General features: G+C 42.2%; 1 protein-coding gene across 1 annotated transcript in view; it reads left to right on the top strand.

Moving 5' to 3' along the window:
* PTPRU (protein tyrosine phosphatase receptor type U) overlaps positions 1 to 17454 on the top strand; it is a 423380-nt gene that overhangs the window by 331863 nt on the left and 74063 nt on the right. The window contains 3 exon segments of the mRNA XM_032228173.1: positions 930 to 948; positions 950 to 976; positions 978 to 1089. Coding sequence (XP_032084064.1) covers positions 930 to 948; positions 950 to 976; positions 978 to 1089 — 158 coding nt within the window.

Raw genomic sequence — 17454 nt, 5'->3', positions numbered from 1 at the left:
TGTCTGCCCCCACCCACACAGACAGGCAAGCAGTGGTGGGATTCAAATAATTTAACAACCGATTCTCTGCCCTAATGACTGGCTGGGTAGGCGGGGCTCAGTGGTCATGTGACCATGTGGGCGTGGCCAACTCAATGTCACTCAGGTTGATGGGCGCTTTGCCTTAGCTGTTACAATGTAATAAGGGTTAACTGGAGAGGCAGTTTCTGTAAGCAGGGCAATAAAGATCAGGCTAGAATGTTTCCTTCCTGCTTTCCTTACAGGATTAGCCCTGTAAAGTGGGAAAAACACAAAATGAGATTTCTTCCAACAACCGGTTCTCCCAACTGCTTAGAAAGTTAACAACCGGTTCTCCCGAATAGGTGCGAACCGGCTGAATCCCACCACTGCAGGCAACTCACCAGAATACAACCTGACAGCAAACGGCACTCCTTACTAGCACTGATGTTGTTACCTAGTTAGGGTAATGAAACATCTGCAAGAAAGCAAGCAAGCAAGCTAAGAGAGCACCAAGGAACCTCAATAAATGAGCAGGCTTGGAATTCTGGGAACAACAATTGGGAAAACATGCCTGGCGGTGGGACCCGATTTGGAAAAAAATGACATGGCTTTACTTTAAAGTGATTGGACCCATAAAACATAGTATTGGGACAGGAATTGTGTGGAAATTCTGTTCATTCTGAAGGTGGTTCTTTTATTGATAAAATTTCAGAGTGGTCAACAAGCTCAGCCTCTTGACTTTTAAGGTGTGCATACACCACAACTTCAGAAATGGATTCTATTATAAGATTAACCCCAATTCTTTTGTCCTCTCTTTTTTTTGGCCCCTCTTCTTTTTGTCCTTCAGGGATCTGCTTATAGAGAGAATTCAAAGGGGATTGCATAGTATAACATTTTGCCTTCTTTCCTTCTTTGTAATCTTCCACTAGGAAACCTGTCAACATGACCCAAAGCCACAATCAACTATCGCAATGAGGAAAACGCACATGATGAGTGCAATTGACCAGAGCTTCACAGACCAGAGTACCCTTCAGGAAGATGAGAGGCTGGGATTATCTTTCATGGATACTCACAATTATAACAACAGAGGTCAGTTTGAAATGAATACATGCTGTCCTGATTCCAAGGTGGAGCGGTGGAATTTAGATTACAGAGCAAAATAGATTTCATGGTTCTTCTCCTGGTGGTACAATGAAGCTAGGATTAGAGTTAGAGTTAGCTTCTTTGGGCTCTGCACTCAAATTTTATATGTGGGTTTATTTATTTATTGTATTTATTTAGGTATTTATAACCAATTTTATTATTTCTATAAATAACTCAATGCAGCAAACGTATATAATAGTCCTCCCTACTCCTATTTTCCCCACAACGACATTGTGAGATGAGTTGGCCTGAGAGAGAGGGGGGGACTGGCCTAAAGTCCTCCCCAGCTAGTTTTCATGAATAAGGCGAGACTAGAACTTCCCATCTCTTGGTGAATGGCTCAAAAGTCATCCAGCTGCCTTTCATGCCTAAGGTGGACTAGAACTCATGGTCTCCTGATGATGATGATTGGCCCAAAGTCACCCAGCTGGCTTTCATGCATGGCTAGAACTCACAGTCTTCTGGTTTCTAGCATGAGGCCTTATAATTGTTATAAGTGTTATGGCCCGACAGCAGCAGCAGAGCTGGCGGCACATTCGGACAGTGAGGAGGTTGGGGAGGAACATGGGCCAGCCCTGGAGTCTGGGGAAAGCTCTGATGAGGGCTCTGCGTCGGAGGTAGAGAGGGGGCCAGGGCCGTTCTGACAGTTATCAGCTGCCTTCGGAGTCAGTGGTGATGAAGACAGCTGGAATCTGTTCCAATGTGCACATGCACAGAGCTGTCCGGAGAGGGAACATTAAGGAACAGAGATTGACTCGGGTGTTAAGACTAAAGGTGACAAGGGAATGCTGAATGGCCCCTCCCATAGGAAATAAATAGGAGTGAAAGGGGAGTGGTTTTTGCAGAAGACAATTAGTTCGTATTATTAGTGGGAAGCTTTGCTTATCTGAGAGACTCCTTGCCAAGTATTTCCTGGTACAGCATTGCTCTGGAAGCTATCGGCCTGGCAACTATCCAAGGACTGATAAGGTCTGTGGTTGCAATTTACCCTGAAAGACTGTTTGTCGGGATTTTGCTGGATGTGAATGCTAGGAATTCACATAAGCCAAATAAAAGGGTTTTTTTTTCTGGACAAGGAGTCTGTTCCATGATTTGGTGAAACCTAGATCAGAACAATAAGAGGGATTGCCTGCCAGGCAGGGGTATCCAAAAAGTCAAAATTGGAGCTATAAAAATGCAATCAAAGTCTTTTTTATGTGCATTGCGACATTTGCAAAAAAAAAAAAAAAAGAGCAGGGCTTTGATTACATGAGACAACACAGTGAAATCCAATCAAGTCCACTCCTTTACATGCTTACACCTGATAGACAGAATCTTGCCAAACTAAAGCTATCACCTTATAGCCTACCCAATATATCCTGAGAGATTCTAGAGTATGGCTATCCTAACTTCTTTCCACCATCCAGTTTGGGACTATATGCAATCTTCTGAACTTTTACCTTTACCTTGCCTCTTTGAAGATTCCCTTGCTGCTAATTTTAAGACAAAATTCTAGGATGAAAGTAGGTCACCCTTCCCTGGATTCTGTGGTTCAATTTAGTGTGAGAGTTAGATTAAGGGGAGAAAAAAACCACAGTGCAGATTTATTGTCCTGGATCTCTTCCAATACACTCCTACCTGGATTTTCATGAATTTTAACATTGGTTGGCTCTTTGGCAGTGTTATCAGTTCAAATTGTCAGTGCTAATCTTCTGGGCTGTGCACACAGTGTTATCTGATAAGGCTGATTACAATTCATACTCTTGTGCTCTCGGCTCACTTGTGCAATCAGTCGATCCTTTATCTTAAAATTGCCACCTCACAGTTTTTTTAAAGGCTTTCCTCACCATTTAGTTCTCTGGCTTCCAACTCTTCTTTGAGTTTGTCCTGTAGTCCTACCTTTAAAAATTGGTAAAGGTTTTAAAGGGTTTCTTTTTCCCAGGATTTTTGTGAAAGTGGAAAAACTTCCTCATTATTTGATTTGTGTTTATCTTGTATTTGTATATTAAGAATCGCTTATATTGAGCACAGATAGTCCTGGACTCACACTAGATCATTGATTGAACATTCAATGTTACAACAGCACTGAAAAAAGTGACTAATGACTGTTTTTCACACTTACCACCATTGCAATATCCCCATAGTCACATGATGCTTAGCAACTGACTCATATTTATGATGGTGGCAGTGTCCCATTGCCACATGATCACCTTTTGGTGACCTTCTTGCAAGCAAAGTCAATGGGGAAGCCAGATTCATTTAACAACCATGTTACTCACTTAACAACTACAGTGATTTACTTAACAGCTGTGGCGCAAAAGGTCATAAAATGGAGCAAAATTCACTTAATCAGTGTTTCACTTAGTAAGTCTTGCGCTCAACTGTGGGCGTAAGTCAAGGACCACCCTGCATAGATGGTAGTAAGTAGGATACTGTTGATCATGATATGGTTTATTATGGTCTATATTATATACTGTAGATCTGATTTACTAGGACTTTGTATAGTATAAAGTCGACATTTTCACACAATTCATTTGTCAGGAGATGAAAAAAGCTATTGGCCACAGTGCACTGCAGAAAGAAACAAAAAAGCAAATGTCCTTTTTGATGCTACTTCAGTCTGATGAAGGAAAATTCATTTTTGGCATTTCTTTCATGTAAAAAAAAAAGAATTGTTTAGCTCCAGTTGGCTTAGCTAGTCTGGTTTACAAGCCCCTCTAACTGCCTCTTTGCTGCACGTTGTGGTCCTCCATAACTATTTGGCTTGGACAACGAGTGTGACTGGACAGCTGGTCTTTTGACATTTGCGTATCCTGGGATGTGGAATTCCTGGGAAATCAGTAGGTCAGCCAGACAGGAATTCTGCTGTTTGATGGAGGTTTACCTTCTCTACATCAGTACAGGGTAATGTTTATTTTTATTTATTTTATTTATTTAGTTTGTCAAATATGTAGAAGACAACAAATATAAGCGTAAACATGGACATGAACAAAGGAAATAAGTAGAAATAAATGGGGACAGTAGGACAGGGAGTTTAGGCACGCTGATGCGCTTATGCACAGCCCCTTTAAGGACCTCTTAGGAATGGGGTGAGGTCCCCAGTAGACAGTTTAAGGTTGAAGCTGTGAGGGTTTGAGACTGTAACAACGGAGTCAGGTAGAACATTCCAGGCATTGACCACTCTGTTGCTGAAGTCATATTTTCTGCAATTGTTTGGAGTGGTTTACTTTGAGTTTGTATCAATTGTTCGCCCATGTATTATTGAGGTTGAAGCTGAAGTAGTCATTGACAGATAGGACGTTGCAGCAGACAATTTTGTGTACTATGCTTGGATCAGACCATAGGTGCGTAGTTCCAGGTTTTCCAAGCCCAAAATTTTGAGCCTGGTGGCATAAGCTGAGATTTGAACTGCAGCTAGCAGTCGGCTGCAGTAGCCTGCAGTACTGCACTCTAACCACTGCACCACCTCTGTTTCTATATACTTGGTAATATACTCTGATACTTGATAAATAGCTATTTAACTTAACGCTTAGAACTTAACTAAGTGGCTTAGATTTCGGCTACTTTGCTTGTAATGCAAATTGCGTTGCTGCTAATTTTTTCCTCTTCCCATTCTACTTTATCTGTGAAGGTTTAGGAATGCTAACAGCTTCTCCCCTTAATACACTCTTGCCTAGTTAATTGGCGCCTGAACCAGTTGGAGTTTGCACTCTCCCCATGTAGAGTCCACGGCTGCATTTTCTTTTCTCCTGATTCTTTTCTGCAGGTTCTTCTTTGGGTTCAAATTATCTCAGGCCCTTTCCTGGGTCTTCTCCAGGTCTTCTGGCTTCTGGCTCATCCAGTCCTGGCCTTCTCTGCTCCACAGCTTGTCTATTCACATCTCATCCTAGCAACATCTCCTGCCAACCTTAGGGGAAGTGAGGAAACCTCTCTTCCTGACTACCTACTCTGGCTTCTATTACATTCCTTTTTTTTAATTTGTACCTTACATGCCCATCTGCAGAAGCTTGTAAGGCGCTTATAACATTTCCCTTCCTTTCTCTGCAGGTGCCAATGTACCTAAACTGGGCAGCTGACAGACCACTGCAGAGAAAAAATATTGTGACCTTCATAATTTCAGAGCAGCTCCCCTGTCCACCTTCTTGGTCTATCAAAACCAATTTGGGGTGAAAATTGGCTCTAAATGGGAGAAAAGAAAGGAAGAGCTGGGTGAGGGTGGGGCCCAAAGTAGAGAGGCTCTGGCCCAGGCTTCCCAGCATTGTATTTAGCCCCTCCAATCACTCAGGCAGATTTTTGAGAGCGGGATTGTTTGACATAAGCATATTGATCTTCCATTTCTCTGACAGTTCTATCGATCTCTTGGGAGATCGATAGCCTTGTCAGAGGAAGCACATGGTAAATAATAAAACTTAAGGCTAAATAAATAAAATGAGGCAAAAATAAAGGTTTCAGACCGCAACCCTGCCATGACAAGTGTTCTGATGGCAGTGACTTTTCTTGCTGGTGGGGTGCAAAGGTGGGCTGCTATGGGTTTGCTCAGGTCAGGAGAACCTGGAGCTAATGTTATGGCTGGTTCGGAGAACATACAAATCCCACCCCTGACCGCCCACCACGCCCCTCCCAGGAGTCTCCACACAGCCTGTTTTTGATGAGAGGTAAGTGCAGGGCCCACACAGAAGCTTGGGGAGGGGGGAAAAAGGGCCTCCTGGAAAGCATCCAGAGCCTGGGGAAGGCAAAAATCCCCCCCCCCGCTGTGGCGCAAGAAGCTGACTAGGCCAGGGGCCATCAATCTGCGGCTCTGGAGCCACATGTGGCTCTTTCCTCCCTCTTCTGCAGCTCCATTACTGGTTGGCACCACAATTTTGAGAGGAGCTTCTGGTGGGGGGAGAGAAGCACAGTGCGCCAGGAGAAGACTCTATGGCAAGGGGAGGGTTTTCCAGTTGTCTCCACAATTGATAGGGCTTTCAGTTATGACAGGTAGAGGAAAAAGTACACCGCGCTAGGAGGAGACTGTATGGTGGGGGAACTGAACTTCTGGTCAGCTCCAGAATTGAACAGGGGGCTTCCAGTTAGGACCTTTGTGGCTCCTGGTGTTTTCTTTTCTGTGGGAAACATAGTCCAAATGGCTCTTTGAGTGTTTAAGTTTGTTGACCCCTGGACTAGGCCATGCCCACCATGGCCACACCCACCCAGCAACTGAGCAGAGAACCCGTTGCTGAAATTTTTGAAGCCCACCCCTGGATGGGTGATTGTCACTGGGTAAGGAAAGGAAGGTAGCTCCTGTCTTGAACTGTCCTGCATTAAGTAGGGTGAACAAGCCTGCTGATATGTTACTGTAAATGACTAACTCCAGTGAGAATTAGGGGGTTACCTGGAACCCTTTGGCTCTGGTTACCTTGAGACAGGGGCCAGGAAATCTATCTTCTTTACCCTTTCTTGCTCATACATATCCAGGCTTTACACATACCAGGGTGGTTTTCTTCTTTCCATTGATAATCGAGGTGGTAAGGAAAAATGGATATGATTCTGAACTGTGTAGAGTGGTCTTAAGTAACAAATTGAGCCAAGTATACTTTAAAGCAGTGTTTTTAAAGCTGGCTGGGGAATTCCCGGAATTGAAGTCTATTCATCTTAAAGCTGGTGGAGAAACATTGCTTTAAAAGGTTACCTGAGCATACACAGTGAGTTTTGGCTTGCTCTATAGCAGCAGAGTTTACTTCAGGATACACCATTTGAATGCATAGGATCCTGCATTATATGCCCATAGGATTCTGATTCACTTTTACAGTCAATACAATTCAATTTCGCAGCTACTAAGATTGTTGGCCGAGCAGGTACAAAAATAGCCAGGGAAATGATTGGAACCTGGGAAACGGGCCCCTTGTCCGTCAACACCAATAGGAAGGCACAACATAAAGATGACCCATAGAATAGTCCAAAGCACATATTCCAGTAGAGGGAAGTTCCCTGAGGATGGACTCCAGCACAAGTCCAAAAGCTTGGAAAAGTAACCCCCCTCCCCGGTCCTGGTGACCCACCCAGATTGGAACTTGCAACATTTTCCTGGGACATGTATATTTGCCTTCATTCATGATAGTCAATATTCTTTGGAATTCTGGGTAATTTCTCCTGATTTGGGTAGCAGCCTGCAGCCAACCGGTATATGATATGAGGATCAAGATCTACCTATCTCTTCAGAGATGTAGAGTTTGCTTTCTGTGCATGCAAATCAGTGGTGGGTTTCAAAAAATTTTCAAACCTACTCTGTGGGTGTGGTCTCTTTGTGGGAGTGGCTTGCTGGCCATTTGACCTCGTGGGAGTGGCTTGACGGCCATGTGTTCTCTCTCTCTCTCTCTCTCTCTCCTTCCTTTTGTCTCTCTGTCCCTTTTTCCTTTTTTTCTTTCATCTCTCACTTTTCTTTCTTTTTTTCTTTTTTTTCTTTATTTATTTCTTCCTTTCTTTCTCTGTGAGTCTGTGTGTGTGTGTGTGTGTGTGTGTGTGTGTGTGTGTCAGTGGTGGGTTTCAAAAAATTTTGGAACCTTTTCTGTAGGTGTGGCCTGCTTTCTGGGTCCACTGGTGGAACCTCTTCTAACCGGTTCGGTAGATTTGACGAACTGGTTCTACCGAACTGGTGCGAACTGGTAGGAACCCACCTCTGATGCAAATGGGTAAAAACTGATCAAAATCTGGCCACAGGAGCAGCAGGGAAACTGAGCAAGTGCATAATTTATCCCTCAGTACCTTCCCTAAAATTGCAAATACGAGGTACATATAATTGAAATTAAAGAGCATGGAAAGAGATGGGATGTGAATGGAAAATGAATAGATTTTTCGAATGGCACTTTTGGATGAAGTTTTTCCCTTTTAATTCTAGAGTCTTTCCCTACAGGGTTAAGTAATTATTTTGTTACTGAGATCAAACCTAGTGAATGCTGTAGGTTATTTCCTCTTGGTACACACACAACTCACACTGTCTACCTTTTTCCTAAAAATAATATGTGCTATTTAACGTGGGCATGCTTAGCACCGTTTTTTCCTTGGTGGCATCACAGATGGATTTCATTTTGGCTGTATCTTTATTTAAATCATGAAATCATTTCTTAAAAATATAGTTAGGTAAAGTATTCGTAAGCCTGGGAATGAAATAGATAATCTTTATTATCTCACTGATTTTCTTGAGGAGAACAATTTGCATTATAATTGATATAATTCAGTTGCTCATTTGGTTAAAACTTCACAGTGTTTTCTGTCTTCCACTTAAAATCTAATTTGCATTAGGAATTGTGAGTAGGCATCGCATGTACTGTAATACAGCAGCCACCTGTAATGTTTACCTAACCTTCTAGCAAACAACAAAGATATAAGACCAAAACAAATCCAATACCAACATCAGCAGGAATAACAAAAAGGGTACTAGTGTCACAGAATTATAAAATTGGAAGGGATTATTACAAGGATTGTCTAGTCCAAGTGTTTCCCAACCTTGGGACTTTAAAAAGTGTGGACTTCAACTCCCAGAATTATCTAGACAGCATGAGGTTAAGTCCACACATCTTAAAGTCCCCACTGGTTGGGGCACACTGATCTAGTCCAATTCTTTGCACTGTGAGAAAAAGAAAGAAATACAGTGATACCATTCATGAGATGTGGCCATGCCAGCATCTATAAAGATCTAGAAATTGGGGAGCCTATAGCCTCTGGTAGTGTTCTGACCCAGCCTTAGCAGAAGCAAGAAACAGACTCCTTGTCATGAAAACCCCCTCTTTACTTACCTCTTGTGAATGAATTGTATTCACCCACCAAAAAGTCCAGGCAACAGTCCTTCAAGGAGTTAACTGCAGTACAGACCTTATCAGTTCCTTGCAATAATTGCAAGGCAGTGAGCTTCCAGCTGCAAATTAAGTTCTGGCAAGCAGTCTTTGTGGCACAAAACACCATGAACAAAATCTTCAGAAATACGAGCTGTTGTCTCCTACAATGACCATGCCCCTTTCCTTCTATTTATTCCCCAGCCAGGGAGGGGCCATTCAGCATGCATGTGTGCTTTGCTTCCAGTGTCAACTCCTTGTCCTCCATTGTTCTCCTCTCCTAACTGCTCTGCGCATATGCGCATCTGGAACAGGCCCAAGCTGTTCTTCCTCATCACTCATCTCAAAGGCAGCTGCCTCTCCGGTGGCTGGGAAATGTTGGACAGCCCTGGCTATATCTGCGTCCGACACAGAACATCCATCAAAGCCTTCCCCAGACTCCAGCACTGGCCCAAGTTCCTCCCCAACCTCCTCATCATCTGAGCCTGCCGCCTGCTCTGCTGACAGCTGGTAGGCCACAACAGGTAGGAAGGGTAGGGTAGACTAGAGTAGGTAGAGAATGCCTGGAGATCATTATGAACTTAAATCTCTGGTCTGCAAGGCACATTCAATGCAAAACTCAAAATCTTCATGGAAAAGATTATGATGGAGCAAGGCTATTTGTATTCATGAGGATCTTTGTAAATCTGCTTCTTATTTCTGTGGCACTTTGACTTCTCTTTCTTTTTATGTTGTGGAACAGTCTGGGCACCAGAGAAAATGCTCTCTTGAACATTGTTCAGACTCTCCAAAGAGATCCATTTCCCCCTTCCTTTCTAATCTAATCTAGGATGCTAATACTACTTTTTTTTTCCAGAAATGACAGGGGTGAGGCCACATGTTTTTCCTCACCTGCATTCTTACTTTGCCATTTTTCTCCTGTAACCTCTTCAAATGGGTACTTTTAGGATGATACTTTTGGTGCTTACTGTTTTTTTTTTAAAGCAGAAAACCAAGCTGATGATTTTAATATTGGAAATGCTGTTTGCAGAGTTGGTGTGATCTGGCCATCCATTCTTATCAAATGTTTGGCTTTTGGCCTGCACCCCCTGGAACATATTATAACCCTGGCTGGAAGATTTGGTTAACCTGGCATTCTCTCATGGATCCCCCAAGCTGTTTTCAACATGGTTTGCTTTAGCACCATACGACTGGTTGCATTCTGAAAAGCTTTCTGAAATGACTGACCCTTGCCTTAAGAAATAATAGTGGCCAAGAAAATTTAGCAACCATTCAATTTCAAAACAGGAGTCTTTACTGTGAATAGAATAGAATAACAGAGTTGGAAAGGACCTTGGAGGTCTTCTAGTCCAACCTCTTGCCTAGGACAAATGGTTATCCAACATCTTTTTAAAAACTTCCAGTGTTGGAGCTTTCACAACTTCTGGAGGCAAGTTGTTCCACTGATTAATTGTTCTAACGGTCAGGAAATTACTCCTTAGTTCTAGGTTGCTTCTCTCCTTGATTAGTTCCCATCCATTGCTTCTTGTCCTGCCTCAGGTGCCTTGGAGAATAGTTTGACTCCTTCTTCTTTGTGGCAATCCCTGAAATATTGGAGACTGCTATCATGTCTCCCCTACTCCTTCCTTTCATTAAACTAGATATACCCAATACTACTGTTCTTCATATGTTTTAGCCTCCAGTCACCTAATCATCTTTGTTGCTCTTCTCTGCACGCTTTCTAGAGTCTCCACATATTTTGGTACAGCATGGTCTCAAATCTCATCTATCATACCTTGCTTAGGAAAATAAAATGTCACAATGCAGCTTGGAGCAAAGCATTGTGGGATAAGAGAAATCCCAGCGAGCCTTGGGAATGTCAATGTTTAGCAAAACAGATTTACGAGAAGTGGCTTATGGATAGTCCAGGAGGAAGTATCTACAGCTGATTATCTTATGCTAGCCCTTCACTTAAATGACTTATAGGATGTTTCTCTCCTGCTGCCTTCCCAGTGCCCCAAGCTTTGCTTTCTTTTTATCTACTCATAGTTTACTATTTGATGTCTGGAGTGGCTTTTTTTCTTTTATGGTTTTGTACCATTTTGCTTCTTTTACTATGTGACAATGGGTGTTTGCATCAATCAGGTTTGCTGGGCAATTCTGCACCTCAGGTTACCAAGCTTCCTACCCACCCTAGCAAACAATAATTTTTCCAATTGTTTCTGCCTGTCTAGTCTGTTAAGGCAGAGTGAGTGTACTCCAGATCCCCTCAAATGATGTCATCTTTTAACTGTTTCAATATTTGCATGTTCAAATGTTGCAAGTTGCTCAAAACCTTTAACAATAACTTTCCTTGGCTCACAAGCAGTGCTGGGATTCAGCCACTTTGCACCTATTCGGGAGAACCAATTGTTATTTTTCTCTGAACTGGTTGTTGGAAGAAATCTCATTTTGTGTTTTTTTCCACTTTAGAGAGCTAAAGGAACTAAAGCTAAAGGAAACATTCTGGTGTTGTTTCTAGCCTAATCTTTATTGACCTGCTTACAGAAACTGCCTCTCCAGTTAACCCTCATTACATTGTAACAGCTAAGGCAAAGTGCCCATTGATATGAGTGATGTTGAGTTGGCCACGCCCACCCAGTTACATGACCGCCGAGCCACACCTACCCAGCTGATCATTAGGGCAGAGAACGGGTTGTTAAATTATTTGAATCCCACCACTGCTCCCAAGTCAAGGAATGTAATTGTTGATCATGCTGAAAGTCATCTCTTTCCTTTGGCTAGGGCAGTGTTTTTCAACCACTGTGCCGCGGCACACTAGTGTGCCGTGACATAGTGTAAGGTGTGCCGTGGGAAAAACACCTGCCTATAGTCAATATAGGCACAGAGTTAAATTTTTAAAAGATTTTCTAATGGTGGTGTGCCTCGTGATTTTTTTCATGAAAAAAGTGTGCCTTTGCACAAAAAAGGTTGAAAAACACTGGGCTAGGGGTCCTGTTTAATGCTTATGCCACAACCTCTAGCCTCTCACATCACAATGCTCAGCAGTGAGGCTACTTTCCTAGCTGTAGGCTTACCTTAGTGGTTTTTCAGCAATGGCCTTTGAGATGTTACCAGTATTACAACTCTCATCTCTCATCTCTGGTCATGTTCACTGGGGGCTCTTAAGACTTCCACTTCATTAAGATTTGGTGAATCATAGGTTCCTCATTCAGACATCACATAAGGTGGTACGGTAATGCCTGCCATCCCAGTTGTCATGGGAGTCATCTATTGATCTGTTTGTCAATCACATTTATATTTGGCTAACTTCAGTCTTTGCAAGTTGCTTCCAGGGGACTGGTGATTGGAATCAGAGGTCATTTCTTCAACTGCTTCTTCTGGATTTCTTTCATGGTGTCTATTTTAAGCTCATCCCTTACTTTCCATCTCCTCTTCTTTCTTTTCATTCTTGTCTCTTTGCCCTTTGATCTTTGGATAGCAAAGATTCTCTAGCTTGACAAAGATGTGCCTTGCTAGACTCACTAATGCTTTCTATTCCTGCAGCTCTTATTCATACCTTTCACCTTTGTTTGTCCAATTTCTTATCAGTAAGGTGGTCTTGATAGAAGCTGGTCACAGTGGGGTTTTATTAATAAATAACTTTGAATGGCTTAACATACAAATCTTATGCAAATACAATTTTTTAAAAAATAAATAGAATAACATACTGTATCTTGAAGGCACAAATTGATTTTAAAAACAAAGAGAGTTCTAGATATATTCCTACATCTGTTTCTATATTCAACCATTTCTTATTTGGCTGTCTTTTCAAATTTGGTCAGTTTGGGGACATAATACAAACAGTTCCCCAAACTGGATTCTTCTTGGGTACTGTGGTATAAAACATTCTCCTTTTGGTTCTTAATTAAGCTGATGAAGAATCTTGTTAAACAAGGATGATGAAGAGTCTAGAGGCTAAATCCTACATTGAATGATTAAGGGAACTAGGTATGTCTAGTGATCGTTCAGTAGTTAAGATACTGAGCTTGTCGATCGGAAAGATCGGGAGTTCGGCGGTTCGAATCTCTAGTGCTGCGTAATGGAGTGAGCTCCCATTACTTGTCCCAGCTTCTGCCAACCTAGCAGTTCAAAAGCATGTAAATGCAAGTAGAAAAATAGGGACCACCTTTGGTGGGAAGGGAACAGCATTCCATGCGCCTTTGGTGTTTAGTCATGCTAGCCACATGACCATGGAGACATCTTCGGACAGTGCTGGCTCTTTGGCTTTGAAATGGAGATGAGCATTGCCCCCTAGAGTCAGGAACGACTAGCACATATGTGCGAGGGGAACCTTTACCTTTAGCCTAATGAAGGCGGACTTGAGGGACTGTCAGAGAGAAAAGGGGATTAACTTGTTCCCCAAAGTACTAGAGGACAGGAAGAAGCATTGGGTGGAAGCTTGTTAAAGAGGGATCTAACTTGGAACTAAGGAGAAATTTTCTATCATGAGAGCAGGTGATCAGTGAAACAGCTTGCCTTTTGGATGCTCCATCATTGGAAGTTTTCAAGAAAAGATTGGACAATCATCTGTCCACCCTGAGTATCTCGGGAATAGGGCGGCATACAAATTGAATAAACTACAACTACAACTATGATATAAGGTCTCCTGCCTTGGGCAGGGACTGGACTAGAAGACCTCCAAGGTCCCTTCAATCTCTACAATTCTTTTTTTTCCCTAAGAGAAGAGAATTTTTGGGGAAAAAATCTCATGCCTAGAGTAGGAAGTTCTTGGATGCAGTAGGAACACAGAGCTGTGAGATCTGGATGGGAATGGTGGGTCTTTCATTACAGAATTCTCTTCCATTCTGCAACCTTGTGGGCTGTTGATACCTTCATTCAGTTCCAAAGCAGACATCAAATGGGGACTCCTCTCATGCACTTTTGTTCAGCTAGGAAAGACAGGGCAGCTAAGCAAGCTGCAGAGTGACAGAAAGTTATATGTATTCATCCATGACAGGGGTTGAAGCCCCTGTCACTTTCAAGAATAAAGAAATAAATTCATGAGGTGAATAAAATGGAAAAACAGAAGCACCTTCTTTTTTTCCCTTCACATGGGAAGAAAACTTTGAGAAATTTCATGAGAAAACTGTCAAGCGCCAGGGAAATTAGAAGATCCAGGCAGTTACAAGATTTATTGCAAGCTTAAGCTCTCTACAAGAATCTGAACTACTAACGGCCAAAGGAAATTGGAAGTAAATAAGAGTTAAAAGAATTCAAGGTGGGCTGCATTTTTAAATCTCTTGTGGGCCTGAAGAGATTCAACACTAATGACAGATTTGACCCCTCCCTCAAACTCAGCCTGGTCATCTCCTACAACAACTTTATTTAGTTGCAGGATAGTGTTCTGACCTAGGCATCCCCAAAAAGCATGAGGGAGAGTCCTGGTCCCGACAAAATCCCTTTTATTAAATGAATGTGAATTTCTCTCATTTACATTCAGCAAATGCCTGGTAAACAGTCTTTCAAAGGAGTAATTATAACTACAGACCTTATCTATCTTGGAAAGCTGCCATGTGAATATTTTCCAAATGAGGTGCTGTGGAAGGAAGGACTGGGCACAGAGTCTCTGAGATTCATGGACAGATTTTCACACTCCTGAACTGACTCTAATGACCAAATGACCGAATTGTTTCCTGCAAAATCCCGCTCCCCTTTCACTCCTCTTTTATTTCCTATGGGAGGGGCCAATCACCTTCCACCTGTGACTTTACTCACAAGTCTACCATGATTTCTGAGTTGTTCTTTTCTTCTGGTAGCTCTGCGCATGCGCACACTGGAAACAGGCTCTAGCTGTTCACTGCTGTCTGGCTCTGTAGGCACCTGATCACTGCCAGACAGCCTCGGCCCTGCCTCTGCCTCTGTTGCAGAGCCCTCGCCTGAGTCTTCCCCAGCCTCCAGGACTGGCCCATGCTCCTCCCCAACCTCCTCACTGTCTGACTCTGCTGCCAGCTCCGCTGTCAACTGGCAGGCCGCAACAAATAGCTTCTTCACATCTCAGCTAATCTTTAACATTGAAGGCCCTATGCTACAGCCACAAGAAGTTGCCAGCTCCTCAAACAATAGCCTAGCTTTCCTGAGAATTGTGCCACTTAATTCTCTCCTAGGAGAGCAATTGCTGCCCCTTAAAGCAACAATAGGTCTTTTTGAGTAGATAGAAATAAAATAATAAAAAAAGAGGAAGGACCTTTCAAGAGAGCAGAATGAGCCAAATCAATCCCTGGGCCCGGTGTGTCGGCAGGAAAGCAGTCTATACATGCAACCGACATAACATTGAACGTGCGTGTCTAGTATTCCTCATGGACTGCTTTTCTGTAATTGACTTTTGACTGTGCCCTGAGCTCTCATGAGCCTTTTAAGATTTAACGAAGCAGAGCGTTCGCATTAGGCCGAGACTGGCAATTTCACACCCGCGCGTGCATTTCTGTGCTGATTTAGTTGTAAAGTAATTTATTTCTGTTCCCTAGTTTCAGCCATATGCTAATAACATCTGTTAGTGGAGCTTCAAGATGCTTCCTTGCTCACGTCTTCTCTCTGCAGACTACAAGATTAATATAGCTCCTGCCATTGTCTTGTGGATAATGGAAGCCCAGAGGGGGAATCTCCCTCTTTTATGGATCTACACAAGACTATTATTTTATGTTTGTGGCTGGGCCACGGTGAGGTTTTCATGGGTGTTTTTTTTTTTTTTTTTAAAAAGCATGCTCTTAACCAGACCGGCAATTTCTCTATCTTGAGCATCTGAGAGCTTTCAGTCCAATTTCGCTGCGATTCATTTGTAATCTATTGAAGGCAGTGTGACAGCACCTGCTTTGCTTGGCAGAGAGTTTAATGTTAGTCTTGGGAAGCCTGTAGAGAAAGTAGTTTCTTGAAATGGTTGCCAGAACGGCTGTGGCCATTTTGCGCTGCGTGCTGGATTGGAAAGCAGAGGTGTGTCCCTAATTTTTCTTTTTAAATGAGAATGGAAATTTAGATCTCGGCATATATATTTTTTGCTGCAGTAGTAAAGACTTGGCATGTGATAGGATGGAAATGATAATTTGCTCATACCATCTAACTTGCTTTGGATGGATGAATTCTGGGCCAAGTGCAATTTAATTTTCAAACTTCCTTATCAACTACTTATTAGATATCAGATACAATCATTTTCTGTGTTTCCCTGGAAATAAGTCAGGGTCTTATTTTCTTTTTACCCCTGAAATAAGCGCTTAGCCTTATTTTTGAGGAGGTCTTATTATTTTTGAGGTGCAGGAGGCAGCGAGCATGGTCACCTCATGGCTGCTGCTGTGTTGCTGTGTTTTCAGCGAGTGCTTATTTTGCGGGGAGGGCTTATTGTAGTGCATGTGTTCAAAATCCCGATTGGACTTATTATCCAGGTAGGTCATCTTATTTTCAGGTAATCAGGTATATCTTTTCGTTTACTGTGGAGAGTGTACAATATATTAGTGGTATCCAAGTTCGTTCTTTGCTTACTAAGATTTAGCCCAACATTTTTTTTAAAAAAAAGGATGATGTAGGTAATCAAAATTTGTATACCACTCAACTTTCAATTATTCCACATGCCATCATAAAAAATAAAGATGTTAGATCAGCCCAATGTTTGTTTGGAAGCTTCCCAAAAAATAAATTCATGAAAGTGGTACTGGAAAGATCTCACAATTAGAAATCTGCTCATTAGGCCACAAAGATGGAAACCCCTGACTTACTACATTTCCACCCAATAGATTTTGAGAGATCTAGGACAACTCTCCATGGCAAACTCACCACAGCTAACTTGCTGCAGCCAGCCCACCATCGCCAACTCACCACAGGGAAAACCTACTATGGGACAATTCAACATTGTATTAATTGTTTCATTCAGTTTTTTATTATTATTATTATTGGTGTCTATGTTTTTTTAAAAAAATATTGTAACTCTTGTATTTCTGGATTGACTTTCTTTATTCTGTTATAATTGGAGCCATGGTGGCACAGTGGTTAGAATGCAATATTACAGGCTAATTCTGCTAACTGCCAGGAGTTTGATCCTCACCAGGCTCAGTGTTGACTTAGCCTTCCAACCTTCCAAGGTCAGTAAAATGAGAACTTAGATTGTTGGGGAAAATATGCTGACTCTGAAAACCACTCAGAGAGTGCTGTAAAGCACCATGAAGTGGTATATAAGTCTAAGTGCTATTGCTATTGGCCAGGGTTCTGTTAAAATTAAGTTAACTTTCGTATTCGTTGAATTGCCCTGCAGTGAGTTTTCCTGCAGTGAACTGGTCCCAGGGAGCTGGCCATGGTGAATTAGCTGTAGTGAGCTGCCCCATTCCAGATTTTGAGAAGGTATATGTAGCTTTTTCAAGCAGAATTCAGCATTTCCATAATTATAATTGTTTGGTTTATTCTCATCTTCTGTATGGTTTGCTTTCTACAGTAACTATGCTTGATAATGCTCACTGCTCACAACCATAAAAATAAAAATATGGAAAACTTGTTGAGGGGTTCTTTTACCTGTAATTTTAAT

This window comes from Thamnophis elegans, chromosome 12 (genome assembly GCF_009769535.1).
Source record: "Thamnophis elegans isolate rThaEle1 chromosome 12, rThaEle1.pri, whole genome shotgun sequence".
NCBI lineage: Eukaryota > Metazoa > Chordata > Lepidosauria > Squamata > Colubridae > Thamnophis > Thamnophis elegans.
Note: the sequence above shows the minus strand (reverse complement) of the source record. Positions and strands in the feature narration are given on the sequence as shown.